At 44.7% G+C, this 19,617-nt stretch overlaps 1 protein-coding gene across 2 annotated transcripts in view; it reads right to left on the bottom strand.

The window, feature by feature from the left end:
• TFCP2L1 (transcription factor CP2 like 1) overlaps nucleotides 1-19,356 on the bottom strand; it is a 57,655-nt gene extending 38,299 nt beyond the window's left edge. For both annotated transcript variants that reach the window (XM_037145344.2, XM_037145345.2), the window contains exons 1-2: nucleotides 19,219-19,356; nucleotides 15,329-15,480 (exon numbers count right to left, since the gene is read on the bottom strand). In XM_037145344.2, coding sequence (XP_037001239.2) covers nucleotides 15,329-15,480; nucleotides 19,219-19,280 — 214 coding nt within the window. In that variant the 5' untranslated portion in view covers nucleotides 19,281-19,356. The remainder of the gene's footprint in view (nucleotides 1-15,328; nucleotides 15,481-19,218) is intronic.
• Nucleotides 19,357-19,617: the final 261 nt, after the last annotated feature.

The following is a 19,617-nucleotide window of genomic DNA, read 5'->3' as shown; positions in this document are numbered from 1 at the left end:
CAACAATAAACCCTTCAGCCAAACCAGTAAGAGGGGCAGAGCCAGCAACAGAGCAGGGTCAGGCAGGAAAGATCCACCGGACCAACCCGGGCGTGTGACCCAGGTGCGCCAGCAGCCATGGACGGATTCCAGGTGTGGAGAAGCGGGCGGACCAACTGAGGGCGCAAGGTGGTGGACCCACTGAGGGCTGACCACGGTCACACATTCGAATGCAGATAAACCGGTGAAGGAGCTAGCAGTGAGACAGACCATGCAGGCCCCAGTGGCAGGAAGCAACAGGGGAAACCACCATTGCTCCCTCTCTGACCCCGCCCCCACATACAGCTTCACAAACCAGGGACCTGGGTGGCCCGCCCTGGTGAACAACTAAGGCTCTGCTCCTCATACCTAATAGGCACAAACAGATCAAAACATGGCTCAAGAACAACTCAGAGCCCCAGAGCCAGTAAATCTAAGCAATGAAGTAGTAGCCAAACTTTCAGTTGCACAGTTCAAAACACTGGTGATCAGGATGCTCACAGAACTGGTTGATTTTAGTCACAAATTAGAGGAACAAATGAAGGCTAAACTAATTGAAATGAAGGGAAATACACAGGAAACCAATAGCAATAGAAAGGAAACTGGGACTCAAATCAAAGGAGTGGACCAGAAGGAAGAAAAAAACGACCAAACAGAAAAGAAGAAACAAGAATTCAAAAAAATAAGGAGAGCCTTAGGAACCTTCAAGACATCTAAATGTTCCAACATCTGAATTATAGGGGTACCAGAAGGGGAAGAGGAACAGCCACCAGTGGAAAACTTATTTGAACAAATAATAAAGGAGAACTTCCCCAATCTGGCAAAGCCAATAGACTTCCAGGAAATCCAGGAAGCTCAGAGAGACCCAAAGAAGTTAGACCCAAGAAGGAATACACCAAGGCACATCATAATTACATTAGCTGAGATTAAAATGAAGGAGAGAATCCTAGAAGCAGCAAGAGATAAGGGGACAGTCACCCACAAAGGAGTTCCCATCAGACTGTCAGCGGATTTCTCAAAAGACACCTTACAGGCAAGAAGGGGCTGGAAAGAAGTATTCCAAGTCATGAAATCCAAAGACCTACATCCAAGATTGCTCTATCCAGCAAAGCTTTCATTTAGAAGAGAAGGGCCAATAAAGTGCTTCTCAGATAAGATCAAGTTCATCATCACCACGCCCTTATTATATGAAATGTTAAAGGGACTTACCTAAGAAAAAGAAGATAAAAAAGATGAACAGTGAAAGGACAGCAAACTCACAGTTATTAAGAACCACACCTAAAACAAAAGCAAACTAAGAGGACAGCTAGATCAGGAGCAGAACCATAGAAATGAAGATCACATGGAGGGTTAGCAACAGGGGAGTGGGAGGAGAAGAGGGAAGAAGGTACAGAAAATAATTAGTATAAATGGTAGGTAGAAAATAGATAGGGGGAGGGCAAGAATAGTAGGGTAAATATAGACTCTAAAGAACTTGAGACACGTGGTCATAAACTAAAGGGGGGGAATGGTGGGGGAGGGGTGTGCAGGATGGAGGAGAATGAAGAGGGCAATAGAACTGTAATGGCATAATTAATAAAATATATTTTAAAATAAATAAATAAATTACATACATCTTCAGCATAAGCTTTTTAAAAACTAGGAATATATTACCTAAAAATTTGAAAAAATACAAAACAAAAAGCAGGGAGTGCCACATCCTGCTCCAAGCATGTAACAGATATCCACTGAGACAATGATTTGTATTTTTACTACAGTGCCAGGCTGGGGCCCAAAAGCCCATCATAGAGTAGGGCGCTTGGGGAGAAAAGTCCTCATTTAATAAATAAAACAGAAAACACATGAGGTCATGCCTCATGCAAATGAGGTCAGACACGAAGAGGTCCTTCAACCCAGTATCTCTCCGGGAGACCACTCTGAGAACCCACAAGTACAATAAGACTGTGCCTATTCTAGAGGTGAGGAAACCAAGGCCCAGAGCGGTATTGATGTGGTCAAGGTAGTGGAGAAGACTCAGCACAGCCTGTGGCCTGGTCCAGGGCAAGAAGGGAAGGAGACTCTAAGATTAGGTCAGACATACAGAGTTGAGCCAAACTCTTCCATGTCCTGGTAAGTTTATGGACCTCTCTGCATCTCACTCTCTGCATCTACAAACTGTTCCGTGCAGAACTGCCATGAGACTTAAATGAGATAATGTCCCGCAGCCGGCATGTAATGAGTACTCAACAAGTGCCAGTCATGACTACCACTTCCAAATGATGACTGTTAAATGCTCCCTCCTTCAAGGATCTCGCCCATCAGAGGCCACTGTACTCAGTGCCGCACAACTGTGCTCCAGCCCTCACAACAGCTCCACACACAGAATGAGCCTGCTGCCCCAGGCCACCCAAGGTCACACAGCCAGGAAACAGCTAGGCTGGGACATGCCCCCAGGTAGAGATGGGAAGGGGTTTGGGTGGGGAGGCTCAAAGGCTTCAGGGGGTAGGGAGGTAGGGGATGCCAGATGGGCTTCTGTGACACAGGCACTGCCCCTGAAGGACCCCCCTCCCACTTCCCTGGGCTGTGCCCACCAGGCTCTCCTGCAGAGAGGCTCTGCTCATTGAGCGGAACCCAGTGCAGGGCCTCCTGCCCAGATCACTATGTTCCCAAGAACAGGAGGAAATTGCACTGGCCAACCAAGATTTACAGGTTGTTTACTTTCCAACAGTTATTGCTTTGGATAATTAATACCACATAAAACATAATGGAGGCCATCATTACCTCAAAGAGAGGAGGTCTGGGCACCAACACTCCTGTCCTAATGGCAGACAGAGAGAGCAAACTCTGCCCATACTGTGTCTGGCACGTGTGGTTTGTCTTGTCACTTGAATACGCGCAGCATTATGCAAGTTTGTAGACAGAGCGCACTCACACAGGGGCATGATTCAGGGAAAAGGCTCTTTCATTAACAGACCCGATCCCAATCCTGAGGCCCTATGGCTAGGCAACCCTGGGCGAGGCACTCTGCCTCCTCATGAACACATACAGATACCCAGGACTTGGCACCATGCCTGGCACTCAGTGGGTCTCCAACAAGTACATGGCTGATAGTGAGTGTGTGTGGGCATGTGCACAGAAGTAAAAGAGTGAGTCATGCCCTGGAATCTTTTTAGAGAAAAACCATTTTCAGGCTAGAGTGGGGGAAAGACAAGATGCTCCTCTTGTCTTAAGCATCTTGTAGTATCAAAAGTGAGGAAATGCTCAGAAAAAGACTGGAGGCATGTCAGAGCTGTCAAGGAACCAATCTAAAGCAGTTCCCAATGACCACAGCTGGCCCACTTTGAGCAACAAACTAGAGAACAATAATGCTGAATTTTAACTCACAGAATCAAACAAATATCCATGAGTCTATACTGATAAGTATAGATATATAAATGAATGGCAGGGAAGAGAAATTGCATTCCAACTGTGAAATGTGAGAAGAGGGAACTAAATAAAAATGGGTGCAGACAAGATCCCCCAATGGATGCTACAATTAGTTGGCACAAATTTAAGGATAATCAAGATATCAGCCTAGTCTCCAAGTACCTCCCTCCAAATATTTATTAATTACAAAGGGAAAAATAGTAGAGAAACCTGGCAGACCCTGATCATCAAGGTTGTTGCCACCATCAAGCAGGAAGACCACTCAGCATCACAGTCCCTAATATGATGCACTGGCAAGGGCACAATTTCACTTCTGTGGCATTCTTGCCAAAAATGCATAACCTCAGTCAAGTCATTAAAAACATCAGAGATACCCAAATTGGGGAACATGTACAAAACTGCCTGGTCAGACCTCTGGAAATGTGAAGTTCATGGCATCAAAGGAAAGAAAGACTAAAGGACTGTCACAGATTGCACACTAAGGAAACATGGCTGTGAAGTGCTGCGTGGGACCCTGGACAGAAACATGGAACATGAAGAGGACAGACAGTAGTAGAGGGACTGGCACAATTCAAATAAACACTATAGGAGAGTGAACAGAATCACACCAGTGTGACTGCCTAGTTTCAACAATTGTACCACGATGGCATGCTAACATTATGAGAGTCCGAGTTAAATGTATACAGGAATTCTTGGTACTATTTTTGACTTTTCTTTCAGTCTAAAATTATTCTCTTTTTCTTCCCCATGATGCCCTGGATTCCCAAGGCCCACCCAGCACTGTGTACAGTAAATGAGTGGGCCCAGGTGTGAGGCAGCTCATAAGCACTGCTGGCAGATTCTCAATCTGGACCCCTGGACACTTGGTCAGCATTTTAAAAACTGTTTGCTTTGCTATGAATGGTATCTCTTTTTCCTATTTTACTTTATACTTCACTGTTGCTGGTTCGTAGGAAATTCACTAATTTTTCATGTTAAACATGTGTCCAGGTACACTGCTATACTAAAACCTATGAAACTGCGCATTCTGGGTTACAGACCATCAACACATTCTGGGTTACAGAATGGCAAATGCACATAGTTCCACCTAATGCAATGGTCCTTACAGATCCATAAGCAAAAGGGCCACAAAAAAGAGCCACGTATAAAGGAAATACATGTAAGCAAATGAAAAGACATTCAATTTTACTGCTGATATTAAAAAGTAGATAAGTGTAAATAAAAATAAAGTGCTAATTTTCTGTGTGAATATTAGAAAAGATTCAAATAGTAGATAATATGGAATGCAGGCAAGAATGTGGAGACAGAGGTACCACCTTGCACAGGTGGTAGGAGTATAAAGACCAAAGTTAGAATGACAAAGAACAGTACAGAGCAGAAAATCAAATCTCTAAGATAAGATCAGAACTGTGACTCACCCAGGCACCTCCCCTCCAAGTCCTGGACCCATATCCAAGTTGAGGCTAAGGGCATTCACGTGCCCTTGATCAGCCAAGATCTTAGATGTGGGAGCCACTCGGCCTCAGTACTCACATTCCAACCATCACTGTCTAGCCCCAGCCAGCCCATTTTTTGTCTTAGTCTCTGGCAAGATAGATAAAGGATTCTCCTTCCTCTGGGAGTAAACAGGGCTTGTCAGCATAGCCTGAGACAACCAAAGCCTTCTTTTCCCTCAGACCCCCAGGCCTTCCAGAGGCGTGTAAACCTGTGGACCACCTCAGGAAAGGGCTCCACTGTTAGCCGCTGCTTCCAGAGTAGAAAAAGGAGAAGGTGGGAGCAGCCATATTTACAGAGGGCCCAGCTGTCAGGCCACACCCGATCCAGGTGAACCTACCACCTAGCCGGGCCAACAATCCCTCCCTGGGAATGTGGAACCAGAAGTCGGGAACGAGAGTAGCAGCCTCCCGAGGTGTTGCCAGCAGCTTCTGATGGTCTTAGTGTCAGCTCCCCCTGGTCACAGAGGCAGGGAAGCTGGTGGGAAGAAACAGCATGAGGCAGATCCCCACAGGGGAACAGAGAAGAGAGTCAGAAAATCCTGCTGGGATTTGAGCCTCTGGCTTCAGTTTGCTCCTGAGGCCGCGCAGCCCTGCCTTGAGCCCCGGCTTTTTGTGCTGCCAGTGGGTGGCCAATAGTGGCCCACAGAAGAGGTTCCATCACTCTGCCATCACCCGTCAAAAAGATGGACAATAACAAGTGCTAGAGGTGGACAAACTAGAACTCTCATACACTGATGGGAATGTGTAATGGTGCAGCCACTTTGGGAAACAGTCTGACAGCTCCTCAAAACATTAAACATAGTTACCATGTGAGTGAGAAATTGCACATCTAGGTGTATATATACAGGAACAATGAAAACACAGGTCCACACAAAAACATGTACATGAATGTTCACAGCAACATATGCATAACAGCCACAAAGTGGCAACAACCCAAACATTCATGAACTAAAAAATGAATAAATAAAATTAGGTGCATCCATATAACGAAGGGTCACTGGACAACAAAAAGGCACAAAGTTGCAATGCATGCTGCAGTGTCCGTGGCCCTCGAAAATGTTGTGCTGAGTGAAAGCAGTCAGTCACAAGAGTCACACCATCTGTGCCATGCCATTTATATGGAATGTCTAGAATAGGCAAATTTATAGAGTTAGAAAGTAAATTAGTGGTTGCATAGGACCAGGGAAAGAAGGAGAATTAATTACTAATGGGTGCAGAGTTTACTTCAGGAAGGACAATGTTCTAAAATTAGTTGTGATAATAGTTTAATATGTTTAGTTCAATGTACTAAAAAACATGAACTGTATAGTTTAAATGAGTGGATTGTATGGCATATGAATTGTATCCCAACAGAACTGTTTAAAAAAAAAAAAAGGAGATCTGAGTAAAGTGTCACTCTGTGACCAGGGCAAGTCACACAGACTTGCTGGGCCTCTGTTCACCCATCTGTAATACAAGAGTGAGATGGGGGCTGCTTAAGCTAGGTTGGCGCTTCTCAAACTCTAACATGTTCATAAATCACTGAAATCTTGTTAAAATGCAAGTTCTTATTCAGTTGTTCTGCAACAGATGCAAGGTTCTGCATTTCTAACCAGCTTTCAGGTAATGCTACCCTAGGGACCACGTTTTCAGTAGCAGGTCATCCGAGATATCCTAGGCCCCTCTCCCTCTAATGCTTAAGGAGTCTGCTCTTACCCAGCTCCATGAATTCCCAGAGTAGGTGTGGCCTCTTCTTTCCTTTCAGGATTCAAAGGGTCCTCTAACCACCCAGTAAGAAGTTTCCAGGATATGGTAACTGGCAAAGGAAGGTCAAGAACCTCCCAAATCTACCTGGGCACAGAGCCCCAGACTGTGGACACAGAGGTCCTTGACCTGAAAAGCACAGAGTCGTGAATGCAGCAGGGACCACATTTTCTTTACTAGGTCCATCCCTCTCCTTCTGGAAATAGAAAAGTGAAGAACAGCAGTACCCTTAAAGCAGTGGCTAACAAATCCTAGTACACCCCAGCATCTGATTGCTGGGCTGCTTAGTGAAAACAGATTCCTGACCCTCCCAGTTCTAACACAGCAGGAACCACATAGTCTGGGAGGTTCTGATGCTCCTAGCACTTTGGTTCAAGGCCAAATACCACTCTAGAGCCACTCTGGAGGGAAGACACAACTGCACTCCAAAAGAAATGTCGGGAACCCATGATATATGTTGATAAGTCAATTCTACCCTCCAGACCTCAGTTTCCCCATCAGTGAATTGTTGAATGAGATACCCCTTTAGGTATGCAAAGGACGTTCATGTATAAGACAAGGTGACAGGCAAAACAGAAGGTAGAAAGGGAGGCCTGCTGTCTACCTCTGACCTCCAGCCAAGAAGCACCAACCCCTCACACAATGGGTTTCTTTGACAGATAGCTCTGACAGAAAGAGTGCCCCATGGGGCCTGTGAGAGGGACACAGCCCGGAGAAAAAAGAGGTAGGAACATCAGTTCCTAATTAACACAAGGAAGCACCTGTCCTTCTCCCCATGCCCTCTACAGACTCCAAAACTGTCCATATCTGGGATTACGCCTGGCCCTGACTCAGTAGGTTGAATGACCTAGAAACATCCATCTTTTCTCTGGGCTTCCTTCCTTCTCTTGTGAAACACATGGGTTAAAACAATCACACTTGTGTAGACTGGCTACTTTGACACATAACAAAATACAAAAACGTATTCCTCGTTCAGAACAGATAACCTGCATACATTCTTCTAAGTACTAATTCTACCGTAATCCACCTGAAACCTGACTCAGGGATCCACTTACAAAGACTAAAGTGTAAAGGGGTTCTTCCTACCCCTGACATTCTTACCTGCACCCCTCCCCTCCAAACACTCATGAAAAACAGCCATACTTAATGGCAGAAGAGAAATAACATTTATTAAGATCTGCTGATATATCCAGCATTAAATATGAGGATCTTCGCATTAAATATGAGTATCTTCCTACAATGTACCATACAAATTATAACTCTTTCTACCTGTGCAGTGACCAAAGCAGAGTTTATTAAACCTAGGCCTCCAGCCTCACTGATGGCCTGTCCTGGTTGGTTCAGCAGTAGGACACTCATAAGTACTGGGCAGTCAGCTGTGGCCCACAAGCTACTGGCCAGGGACAAAGCCACAGTGACCTTTGGGACCAGGGAGGGCGTGCTGACAGCCACAAAATCGTCTGTGCTGCCTGTCCAGCGGCATCTGGGTGGTGCCTTCATGAAGTTTAAATTATGGGCACAAGCCTGTTTGAGTTGCCCCTGAAATTTTGGAGTGCACTACTTTGATTATTTTTACAGTAAAAGCCAAGGTACTTGGCGGAAACATGAGCTGGCTTAAACAGCTGCTACCCAGATTGAAGAGCATGTACATCAGCAAGCCGATAGGAAGTATCACAGAAGCCACCAAAACCCCTGAGCCACTAAAATTCACGAAGCTGCAAACAGGGTCTCCTTATCACGGAGGGACATAGCAGACCTCCTTGACCAGGGACAGAAAAGCAAGTCCTCTAAAATTTCATGTCATGGAGTATCATAATGGCTCATCCAGAGGGCAGACATGGTCATTCACAGGCATCAAAATCCTACCAGTCCTAGGAGACTGAGGCCAAAAACATCTGAAAGACAGCTCTGAAGACTGCAGAACAACACCCAATGGAAACAGCACATGGTTTGGGTGACGACAGCCAGCTTCAGGAAAGCCTCCAGCTGCTTGCCCAAGATATGTTCGAGGAAAGGGAAAGAGCAGAGGAGCTGAGGAAGAGAAAGAAGTGCCTGAAAACTTCCATGCACAAAGGGAACGGGAGGGTGATGATGGAGGAGGCCAGTTAAAATCTCAGACTGAAGCTGCACTAAAAGGATTGACTCACCTGCTCAACTTAAAGAGAGTGAGGCAGGAAAGAGAGACCAGGATGAGGAGTCAGATGTGATTTGAAGAAATTCAATGATCCTCTCAACTTAAATGCTTCCCTAACATTTAGAGAGAAAAACAAAGAGTATTTTAAAAGTTACGTGAAGAAAATCAAATGCACAAAGCACCTGCAGTTCCAATCCAAGTCTCCACCCAGCACAGTCACCTAACACATTCAACATATTAGCCCAAAGATGCAAAGAGCTGTCACAAACAAATAAGGATGAAAACCCTATTTCAAAAATGGGTCAATCACATGGAAGGCAAAAGGAATATAAATAAACAAATAAAATATAAAACATATTCAACAAAATTGAGGAAACGAAAAACCAAAACTGGAATATTTTATATTTCCCCCACTAATGACCAAAGGTTAAAGAGTGCTGGCAAAGGTATAGATATAAAATAGACAACCTTCATTCATTCGAGTAAGTTATACATGCCAGACACTGTACTAGGACAAGCAATGAACAAAATGTTCAAGGTCTCTGCCTTCAGGAAGTTTATATTCCATGTGTGGGAGAGGTGGGGGACAGATGGTAAGAGAGAAGGAAATAAACAATTATCCATATAGTTACGATTCATAAAAGTACAAATCGGTACTTTTTACAGGTATTATGGTAATATCTACAAAATGTGGTGCTGGCAGTTTTACTTCTAGAAATTTGTCCTACAGAGATTTTCACTCCTGCTCAAGCACAAAGATGTGGGTACAAAGATGCTCCCTGGAGTGCTAGGCGCAATCATGAAAAAGTACGAACAAGCACAATGTTCCTCCAGAGGATAAGTTATGTAACACCCACACCATGGGTCATCATGTAACCAGGAAGGGTCAGCTTTGGTTTATCTTTGTGGTGTTCCCACTGGGAAGACTTTCAGGATATTTTGTTGGACAAAAAAAAAAAAAAAAAGCAAGTTGCTAAACAGCAGATATAATACAATCCCATTTCTCTTAAAAAGAGTCACACACATTTCTACAAGTGTCTATGTATGGGTGTCTATATACAATTAGATACATGTAGGTTAATGTATGGCTATGCCATGAAGACGCACATGGGTTAATGTATAAGTAAGAAAAATCTCGGAAGTGAGGTTAGGGGAAGCTTTCCAAAGTACATATTTATGTACTATTTGGATATTTTATTTTATAGTAAGTATGTGCTACTTTTATACTCTGGAAAAAACAATAAGGGAGAAAGCATTTTTTAAAAGTAATATTTAAGGGTCATTTGATTTACTCAGTTTATATCCCAAACTTCAGGCTAAAAATTAATCTGGAAAGAAAATTTCGGCTATAGAGAAAGGTACAGTAACTCATCCTCTGCCTCATCCCTGAAATTCAATGTCACTGATATAATCAAGGAGAAGTAAAAATATAACTATGCATTTATTTGCCAGACATTCATTATTCACTTAACTCTCAAGTCAACACACAAAATGAAACCATCCTGATTCCAGGTAAACAGAGGCTCCTAGAGATTAAGTGATTTTCCCAAAATAGAAGCTGGTAAAAAAAAAAAAAAAAGTGCTGCCATTCTGTTCGGGCTCTGGGAGCAGGGAAAACAGACTCCCAACAGGGTCCCTTATCTCTCTAGGCATTCCCTCAGGTAACTGTGAGTGGAGCTGGAGAGACTGAATGGTGGGCATGGGGTAGGAGAGCCTGATTATGGTTTTTTGTTGTTGTTGTTCAAGAGGGGATTTTTCTCCTCTCTCCATTCCTTCACAGTCCTCTCCCCTGAAAGTTTTTTTTACCGATTCCCTCAGAGCTGCACCTCTCATGTTATTTAGTGCTCAGCCTAGAAACCTGCCAGGAGGCAATCCTAGAAAAAGTGACCAAAATCGGTGTTTCCTTTTCCAGAACCCCACATTACAGCTCAGCCACTGCCCAGGCTAGCCTGATGATGTGCCCTGGGAGGCAAACCTGACTGCACCTCTCTCAGCCTGCCATCTATACAATGGGAATACGTAATACATTTTGCAAGAATAATTTAAGAGAGAATATCATAATGTGTTATGCAAATTCTAAAGTGCTAAACAAAGTATCACCCTACAGACTGTGAGGTGCCCACGTAAAGTAATCCTTGACACAAACACTCACATCATTTAGGAGTCCAATGTTCTTTGCAATCACAATTACAAAGATGGTATTTTAACACCATGCATAGGATATGTCTCCTTCAGGTTATGTCTATCATCTGATTATACAGAGAATAAAAAACAGAAGAAAAGGTCAACAGACCTTCCTGCCTGTTACATACCTATCCAAAAGCTACTACCTTTCAGTTTTAAGAGGGGTGATTCTTAGTTCTAGAGCCAATCCTGTGTTAATCTTTGAATTAGGAAAAGGACAAAAACAGTGAAGAATTTCAAAGTCCCAATTTGATGACCTTGTTAACTTCCAAAACAGGATTAGGGTAAACATGCTTCTGCTTTATTATTAACAATGGCTGACATGTCAGTGCTTACTATGAGCCAGACACTGTTTTCAGTGTCCTGCATTCATTTACTTATTTCATCCACATAGTAGTACCTACTTTGTAGGAATTTTCTTTCCTCCATTTTACAGGTAAAAATTGTAGAAACTGAGTGGTTAAGTAACTCATCCAAGTGGCTGTCCAATAACTCTGCCTTAGCAAGGAAGTTGGAGATCTTGGCCATCATTCACACTCCTTGTGTTCCCAATCCTAGCCATCCTGAACGACTTGGATTCTTTGGATGGATAGTGTGCTTAACTGCACCACCACCATCCCAACCCATTCCTGCCTTTGCACGTGGCTTTTCTCTCTTCTTACTGAACTACCATTCCTTCCAATGAACAGGAAGTTTTTTTTTCCATGAACACATGAAAGTAAGAGTCCAAAAGAAATTCATGACTATGTTTAATATTCAAGAAGTTGCTTTAGTAGGAAATACTGAAGCTTTCTCCAAAACAAATCATTCTTGCAGTCGTGTCTTATCTCAAAGCCAGAATGTACTACAAATTGTCTGGGGTTCTTTCCTCTACTCTGCAGGACTCCTCCCTCACCACCTGCTTCATCCCTTCTTTCTGACTGCAGCCTGCCTTCAGGAAAGACTGTCCCCCGTGACCTCTGGCCAACCGACAATTGATCTGAAAGTTTTCAGACCTATATTCCACAGCTGTCCACGGCTTTTCTTCAGGATTCCATTTCAGAGGAAGATGACATACTTTGTTTTTCCATTTTTGAAAAAAAGATTTTATTTATTTACTTTTAGATAGATGGGAAGGAAGGGAGAGAGAAGGAAAGAAACATCGATATGATCTGCAAGAGAAACATCAATTGCCACTCCACATCTCCAACCAGGAACCTGGCCTGCAACCCAGGCATCTGCCCTGACCAGGAGTCAAACTGGCAAACTTTCAGTTTGCAGGACAATGCTCAGCCCACTGAGCCACACTAATCAGGGCAACATGCTTTGTTTTCCAAACCATTTTTTCACCATCCATATTCAAAATTAGTCATTGGGCTCAGTGATAGGATATCATATCTAATACTCCTTGCCCAAGCCACATGAAGTCAGGCATTAGTTTGACACTGCACTGAGAAATGGGCATCCAGTGGTTTCAGTGGCTTTTTGATTTACAGGCACAGCTTCCCTTCCATGTCTTTGGAAAACTTTAAACACAGCATTACAAGGAAAATGACATGGGATGGCTCAATAGAAAGACTGCAACATCACAGAGCCAGTGCAGTAAACAAATACTTAATAGCAAACTTTCCTGTTTGCTATTGAGGCTGATGTGTCAAAACTATCTTTTAACTGAATCAATGCCTATGTCATGTAACATAGACAGGCTACTTTAAATAAGGTATGCTGAAAAAGATATCCAGTATAGCATACTGATAATAGAACAAAAAGAGAGAAAATGGAATAAAATAAATTGTGCCTAATGTTATTTTTTTAAGATTTTATTTATTTATTTTAGAGTGATGGGAAGGGAGGGAGAAAGAGAGAAACATTGATGTGCGAGAGATATTCTAATTGGTTGCCTCTCATACACCCCCCACTGGAGACCTGGCCTGTAACCAAGGCATGCGCCCTGACCTGGAATCGAACCTGTGACATTTTGGTTCACAGGCTGATGCTCAATCCACTGAGCCACACCGGCTAGGGCAAATCATGCCTAGTTTTAATTTTCTTTTTTTTTTAAAGATCTTATTTATTTATCTTTAGAGGGAAAGGGAAGGAGAGAGGAAGAAAAATATCAATGTATGGTTGCCTCTTGTGTGTCCCTTGCTGGGAATTGGCCTGCAACCCAAACACAGTAAAATAAGAACAGGAAATGTGTCTGTGCATGACCATAATTGTGAAAGGTGTCTATACAAGCATCTGGAAACAGGGGTAGCAGTGTTTCTCAGGTAAAATTAAAGATTTTGATTTTGCTTTTCTTTTGCTTTTCCTTTTTAAACTTTTCTAAATCATATAAAAATTTTAATGAACATGTATTATTTTAATTATCAGGAGAATGTAGCTTAAAAATATCTAAAATAAATGCACCAAATTAACACAGGATGGTAAGACCATGGGACAATTCTTTCTCCCTCTCTTTTAACTTATCTATATTGAGCACAGGATAAACTCTTAAAAAGACCTGGTATGCTGACTGTAAAACACTGACCAAAGTTGACTGGTTAAAGGCGGGAGGCAGAGGGAAAGTGGGGAAGGCAGTCAAAGGCCTAAAGACAGCCAGGGAGGCATGTGCACCCAGTGACTTGGTCCAGCAGTTTCTCAGACCAAAGGAAGGGAGCCAGGAATAAGAACTGCCTTGCAGTACAGTGCTCCACAAACTTCATCCAATTTCTTCATGCTACATTTAAGCAAGAGAAAGAAGCAACTGCACAACATAAGAAGCTGGCAGCAGTTGACTTTGGTAAAAGAGAAAGAAAAATGGCTGAAGCCCTTCCACAAACAAGCCCAGATGCACAGACCTAGCTTCCACATGGCCACATCACCCACCATCAATGGACACCGGACTCAGCAGATGGAGCACAGATCTCAGAACCTGAGCCGGGTGCCCTACTGCTTGGCCTGGCAACTCACTGATGCCACAGAGCTATTACAGGGATAAGCATGCCCTTCTACTAGGCCAAGTCAACCACGGGAAAGGGCTGTTTCCACCCAGGGGCACCTGCTAATTTGGTTCCCTGGCCCAAAAACTGGCAAGTTCAGCAGTCAGAGGAGAGCTTGATGATCAGGTTGAAATTCCACCTCAGCTGGCTTCGCAAATTGAGGAGTCAAAGTTCTACAGATAGGAGAACTGTGTAAGACAAACCACTAGCACATTCCAGCTCCCTTGCAACTCAGTGCATCTCTACAGAAACCACTGTGTTCCCCTGCCCCTCTGCTCTTCCATTGTATTTATTTATTTATATTTATTTTTAGAGATGTTATTCATTTTTTAGACGGAGGGGAAGGGAGGGAGAAAGAAAGGAAGACAAACAGCGATGTGAGAGAGAAACATCAGCGTGTGGTTACCTCTCACACACCCCCAAGCGGGCACCTGGCCGCAACCCAGGCATGTGCCCTGACTGGGAATTGAACTGGTTACGTTTTAGTTTGTGAGATGATGCTCAACCTACCGAGCCACACTGGTCAGGGCTGCTCTTCCCATTTAAAACTGAGGAGCAATCAATCCACTTGACGCAGGGTGTCTATGAGGTGACTCAGGAAGGAAATGCAATAAACATATACACATACGCACAGAGAAACTACAAAAATGCTGTCCATCAAGACAGTGATACTTGGTTCCTGATAAAGGGAATCTGAAATCAAAAAGTCACTATCACATCAGGCACTTCATATACCTTCACTGTTTTAAATGTCACAAAAATTAAATGTCCCATTTTACACATGAAAACATTGAGGTTCAGAGGAAAAAAAAAAAAACCACAGCTCAAAGTCATAGACCTAGGAAATGCTAAAGTTGTAATTTAAACTCCAGAGCCCATGCCCTTTCTCACGGAACACAGTGAGATACTGTGTTCCCATCACCGCAAAGGATATCTATCTGGCACATGTGGAGTCCAGCCCCCATGCTGCAGCCTGTCTTCCCAGCACCAGGGGTGCAGCTCCAGAATGACAACAGACCTGGCACACCAAATGTGCTTAATCTATGTGCAGGAAAGGGCATCAGCTGTGGTCACAGTAAACAGCAATTATAACAATGGCTGCAATCACCAAGCATCTGCTGTGTGGAGGGCCTGTACGAAGAATGTTACCCATATTTGGCCTAAGTAACGACAGAGTTGATGTGTCCATTTTTCAGATGAAAACACTGAGGCTCACTGATGTCTCACAGCTAGGACATGTAAATCTATCTGACACCACAGCCTCATTCCTGATCCCCACCTCCCCTACTGTGACAAAGTGATGAAACCCAAGTAAGGGTTCAGGTCAATTCCCCCTTCCTTCTCCCCAGCCCCCTGGCTCTGCCCTGGCCCAGTGCTTTGGCCACTACCTTGGTTGAGGTAGGTCAGTGTCTCTTCATGCAGCTTCACAGCTGGGGATGTGGCAGCACACAGTACGTACTGCAGGGGTGGCAGGCGGGCTTCGTTCTCAGGGGACAGCTGGGGTTCCTCCTGCTTGAAGATGGGCAGAGCGAGCACATCACTGCAACACACAGAGGGAGCGGTCAGGAGCAGAGCCCCAAGAGCCCATTTGCAAAGACAGAGTCAAGATGGGAGCAATAAATGCTGACCATAGTCATCAAGGGCAGCACAGCAAAGCGCTTGGCAGCGTGCTGGGCCAGCTTCCCACACCGCACATCGCAAATACTTTCAGAAGGAGCAAACCAATCTGTGATGATTCTACTTTCTCTCAGTGTCCCTCAAGAGATTCAGTCAATCGAATCATTAACAAGGTCAAAATTCGAACTCATCTAATATATACAAATTATAGAAGTACTCTCTATGACAAGGGGGACTAACAGCAATGGAGTGAACTTTATCTGCCATACTCTTTCCATCCATAAGAAAGACATTATAAAATCTTGCTTTTAAAATAAGACTCTGAACAGATATTTCAATTATTTTCATTTATTTATGTTTTTAATCCTCACCCAAGAATATGTTTATTTGGCTTTAGAGAGGGGGGAGGGGAGAGAGAGAGAGAAACATCGATGTGAGAGCACAACATGAACTGGTTGCCTCCTGTACACGCCACAACTGGGGACCCAACCCGCAACCAGGCGCGTGCCCTGACTGGGAATCAAACCTGCAACATTTTGGTGTACAGGACAATGCTCCAATCAACTGAGCCACCCACCCAGGACAAATATTTTCATTGTTTAAATAAACTATTTTATTTATTGGCCACTTCTCAAAATAATACAACTTTGTCCTTGGGGCTCTATAAACTATGCAAATACAAAAACTGTTTGCTTTACTCACCCAGACTGAGATATCCCCCCACCCTTCTAAAAATAAAAAGGACAGCTGATCCATAATCCCTATGATAGGAGTCATACTAATATCTCCTAAATGCAAAACAAGGACATTGGCTTCAATTCTGTTTTCTTGTTCAAATGGAAAATGCTTAGATGCTCAAAGATTCTTTTCCTCCACATCTGAACAAAACTCCCTGACATATCCACAAAAAACAAATCAGCCTCACAGCAGCCTATGACTAAAGAACATGTTTCTAGATGTATTTTTAAATGCCTTTGCAAAGAAAAAAGAAATTCTTGAGAACATGAATGACCTGTGGGCAGGACAGACTTGTTTAAGACCTCTAAATTACAAATAGTACAAAAACAGGTGCCAAAAAAGTGCCAGTGCCCTTATCTTGATAACCCTCCTCCCTCTGTGTGTCCAGGGTTATAAATCAGATTCACTGACCCCACTTCACTGTATAAACAGCAGAGCCACCAGTACAATCTGTTCCTCATACGACACAATAAATGAATGTCTCTAAAACACAAACTCAGCACACACCCCAACGATGTCTAACCAGTTCCCAGAAGGAAAAAACAGGCTTGGAGCACACCTGGAAAACCTCCCGTGAGTGCACCTCCCCTGCCATGGTCCGTGGCCCAAAAAACCAGGGCGCAGTGCTGTGTTGACTCTCCCTAAACACCGTGCCTTCCTTTTACCAGACTGGCACACACTCCCAATCCCAGTGGCTGCGTAGGAACAAGGGAGAAGCAGGCAGGACTGCCCACCCAGGGATGGCATAATTTCATGTTTGCCCAGACCATGTTAAGTTAATAATCCATGGGCTGGCTGCTGCCTTTCAATTTAAAAAAGGGGATTGGGGTGGGCAGGGTAAGAACCATCACTCAACAGTAACTTGTTTCAAGCCTGGTTATCCTTATTTGCCAAGGAATAAAAGTCATGAGAACACCAAACAGAAAAGGTGAAGAACGGAGTTTTATAAAGGCCACCACCCTGGTAAGGTCAAACAACTTGCAAAAGTTCTGCAGTGCGGAGGCAACCAAAAATAAAATATAAAAACCAAGGAAGAGGACAAGACCCTCACTCTAGAGTTGGGGGAACAAGGGACATATTTACTGACCACCCCCTGCCCACCTTGGCCTTCATTGAGGTCAACTTCTACAAGGCAAAACCCCGAGCTTCTAAGAAGTGAAATAAAAGGGTGGGGGGCATGGACCAAATGCTTCTTTATCCATGGACCCAAAATGATCCCAGAAACCAATATGGCTTTATGGCTCTCTTCACCCTAACTCTCTGCCCTCCCCGCAACCCCAGGACAATACCAAAACCCCAAAAGGTATCTTAGGTATTCCACAGACAAATTTCCTCCTCGGTAGCAGAGGTGCCTCCCATGCAACGGGAATTATTCCCTAATGGGATGACATTGTACGTAACCAGGAAGTTTTAAATACACTAACCCTCCATTCAAGGTCACCTTCAAAATCAGTTTTAAGGTATGGTACACATTTAATAGCCACAAACGAAAACTTAGGCAAAACTAATTAAAACTGCATCTTGCATTATAATAAATATGTTGTGGCATTTTGTGTAAGCGAATGGGCACGATCTTCTGCCAGGGATTATCATCTGCCCAGTGCGCTTCCACCATACCCCAGGGCAGCTTCCCTCTGGTGACATCATCAAGGTCTTCAGGGAGGCCATCAGTCCTTAATTAAGATCCTAGACATAGTCCATCCCCTATGATCCTGACCATGAATAAAAAACAACAGACGCACCAACTCGGTTACTCCTTTGCCTTCTGGATGGGGGGATGTCTTCAAGGAGAACTACTGGACAAATACCTATCAGAAGCCAGTATTTACAAATAACATGTACAGTTAATAAAAATAAATTTTCAAAGAAGCTGTTTAAAAAAAAAAAAGCAAAGAACATGTACTGCTAAATCTGGGTAGAAATTTCTTGGAGGAAAAAGAAAAAGCACTCCCTGGGGCTCGCCCTCTGGGGCTGTCAGCGCCAGAGACTCCCTTGGCCTCACAATTCCCTTCCACTGTGACTGTCTGAAATCCATTTGGGTTAAATGGAGTACATTTCATAAACTGTGACTAAGATGGAAATAAAGACAGGCTAAAGCTGGTTCAGGCGAGTTCAGAAAGTGAAATGATTGCCCATTAGTACCTGGCCGGCTGCAGAACAGTGGCAAACAACCCTCCAGAGATGGACGCTAACGGGGTCCAACTTCCTAAGTTCAGGAGATAAAAGAGAACTTTACAGACAGGCAGGACTTATTTTTCTCCTTGAAGAGCGCTAGTCAAACCCCTGAGAAAGAAAGATTTCCATCAAGGGCAAGAAGCGTGCGGGCCTCGGGACAAAACGCGCAAGACCACTTAGAGGGAGGGAGCAACTAGTCCCTTCGAGCCCCCGCTGGCACCCACGAGACAGGCTGTAATGCAAGTCAGCGTTCTCCACTTACTCGACCCTTGGTGGGACGAAGGACACTGGAGAGGGCACGAGGCTTGGAGAGGGACAGGGCGGAGAAGGGCAAAGAGCAGGACACTAGACTTCTTCGGGACAGGCAAAACTCCGATGCCAGAGGTAAGAGACTGAGCAGTAGGGAGCACTTGGGTTGGCTGCGGCCAACAGGTGTGCGCTCCGAGCCAGCCGGGGTCGTCAGGGGAGGCACCCTCCCAGGGAACAAGGTTCTGCAAGCCGGGTCCCCAACACTGCGCAACCAGTCACGCCGGCGTCGGTCAGTCCCTAGGCGGGACTCTAGGCTGCCGTATCTTCTCAGAACGCAAAGGGCAGAGAGCGAGGAAATGTAGCGCTGCGCTGCGAGGGCTCTGAAGACCCCAGACCCCAACACTCCCCTAGGCGCAGAGGACATCCAACAGCGCCTCGCCCGCCAACCCAGCCCGCGACCGCGGCGGGATCCCGGTCAGTGGGGCAGCGCGGCACTTACCGCAGGTAGCTGCTGGAGTTGTGCTGGTTGTAGTGTTCGGGCTGCGTGTGCCAAAACAGCATGGCTGGACCTCTGAGCCCGCCACGACCGGCTCGCGCAGAACCGGACACAGGCCGCACCTAACTTGCACGGTCACCTGAAAGCACACTCCTAAACGCTGTTCCCAGCCCCGAGCTTTTATGAACGGCCCAGGGGGCGGGGCTGCGTCCGAGCCCTCCCTCCAGGCTTTGCTGCAGCACCTGGCTGATCTGCACCAGAGTACCCTTCCCAAGAGTTAAGTGTGAGGAGCGGAACGCTGCTCCGCTGCTCCCTGCTCCTCTGCTCCGCCAAGGATCCTGAGGGTGGGGCTCAAGAGACCCTAAACGCAGCTCCTAAGGCCTCATGCACCTCCTCCGTGTC

Source organism: Artibeus jamaicensis, unplaced genomic scaffold (assembly GCF_021234435.1).
Source record: "Artibeus jamaicensis isolate MK-2021 breed Jamaican fruit bat unplaced genomic scaffold, CSHL_Jam_final contig_463, whole genome shotgun sequence".
Lineage (NCBI taxonomy): Eukaryota > Metazoa > Chordata > Mammalia > Chiroptera > Phyllostomidae > Artibeus > Artibeus jamaicensis.
The sequence above is the reverse complement of the archived record's forward strand: the minus strand, read 5'-3'. Positions and strand labels throughout refer to the sequence as shown.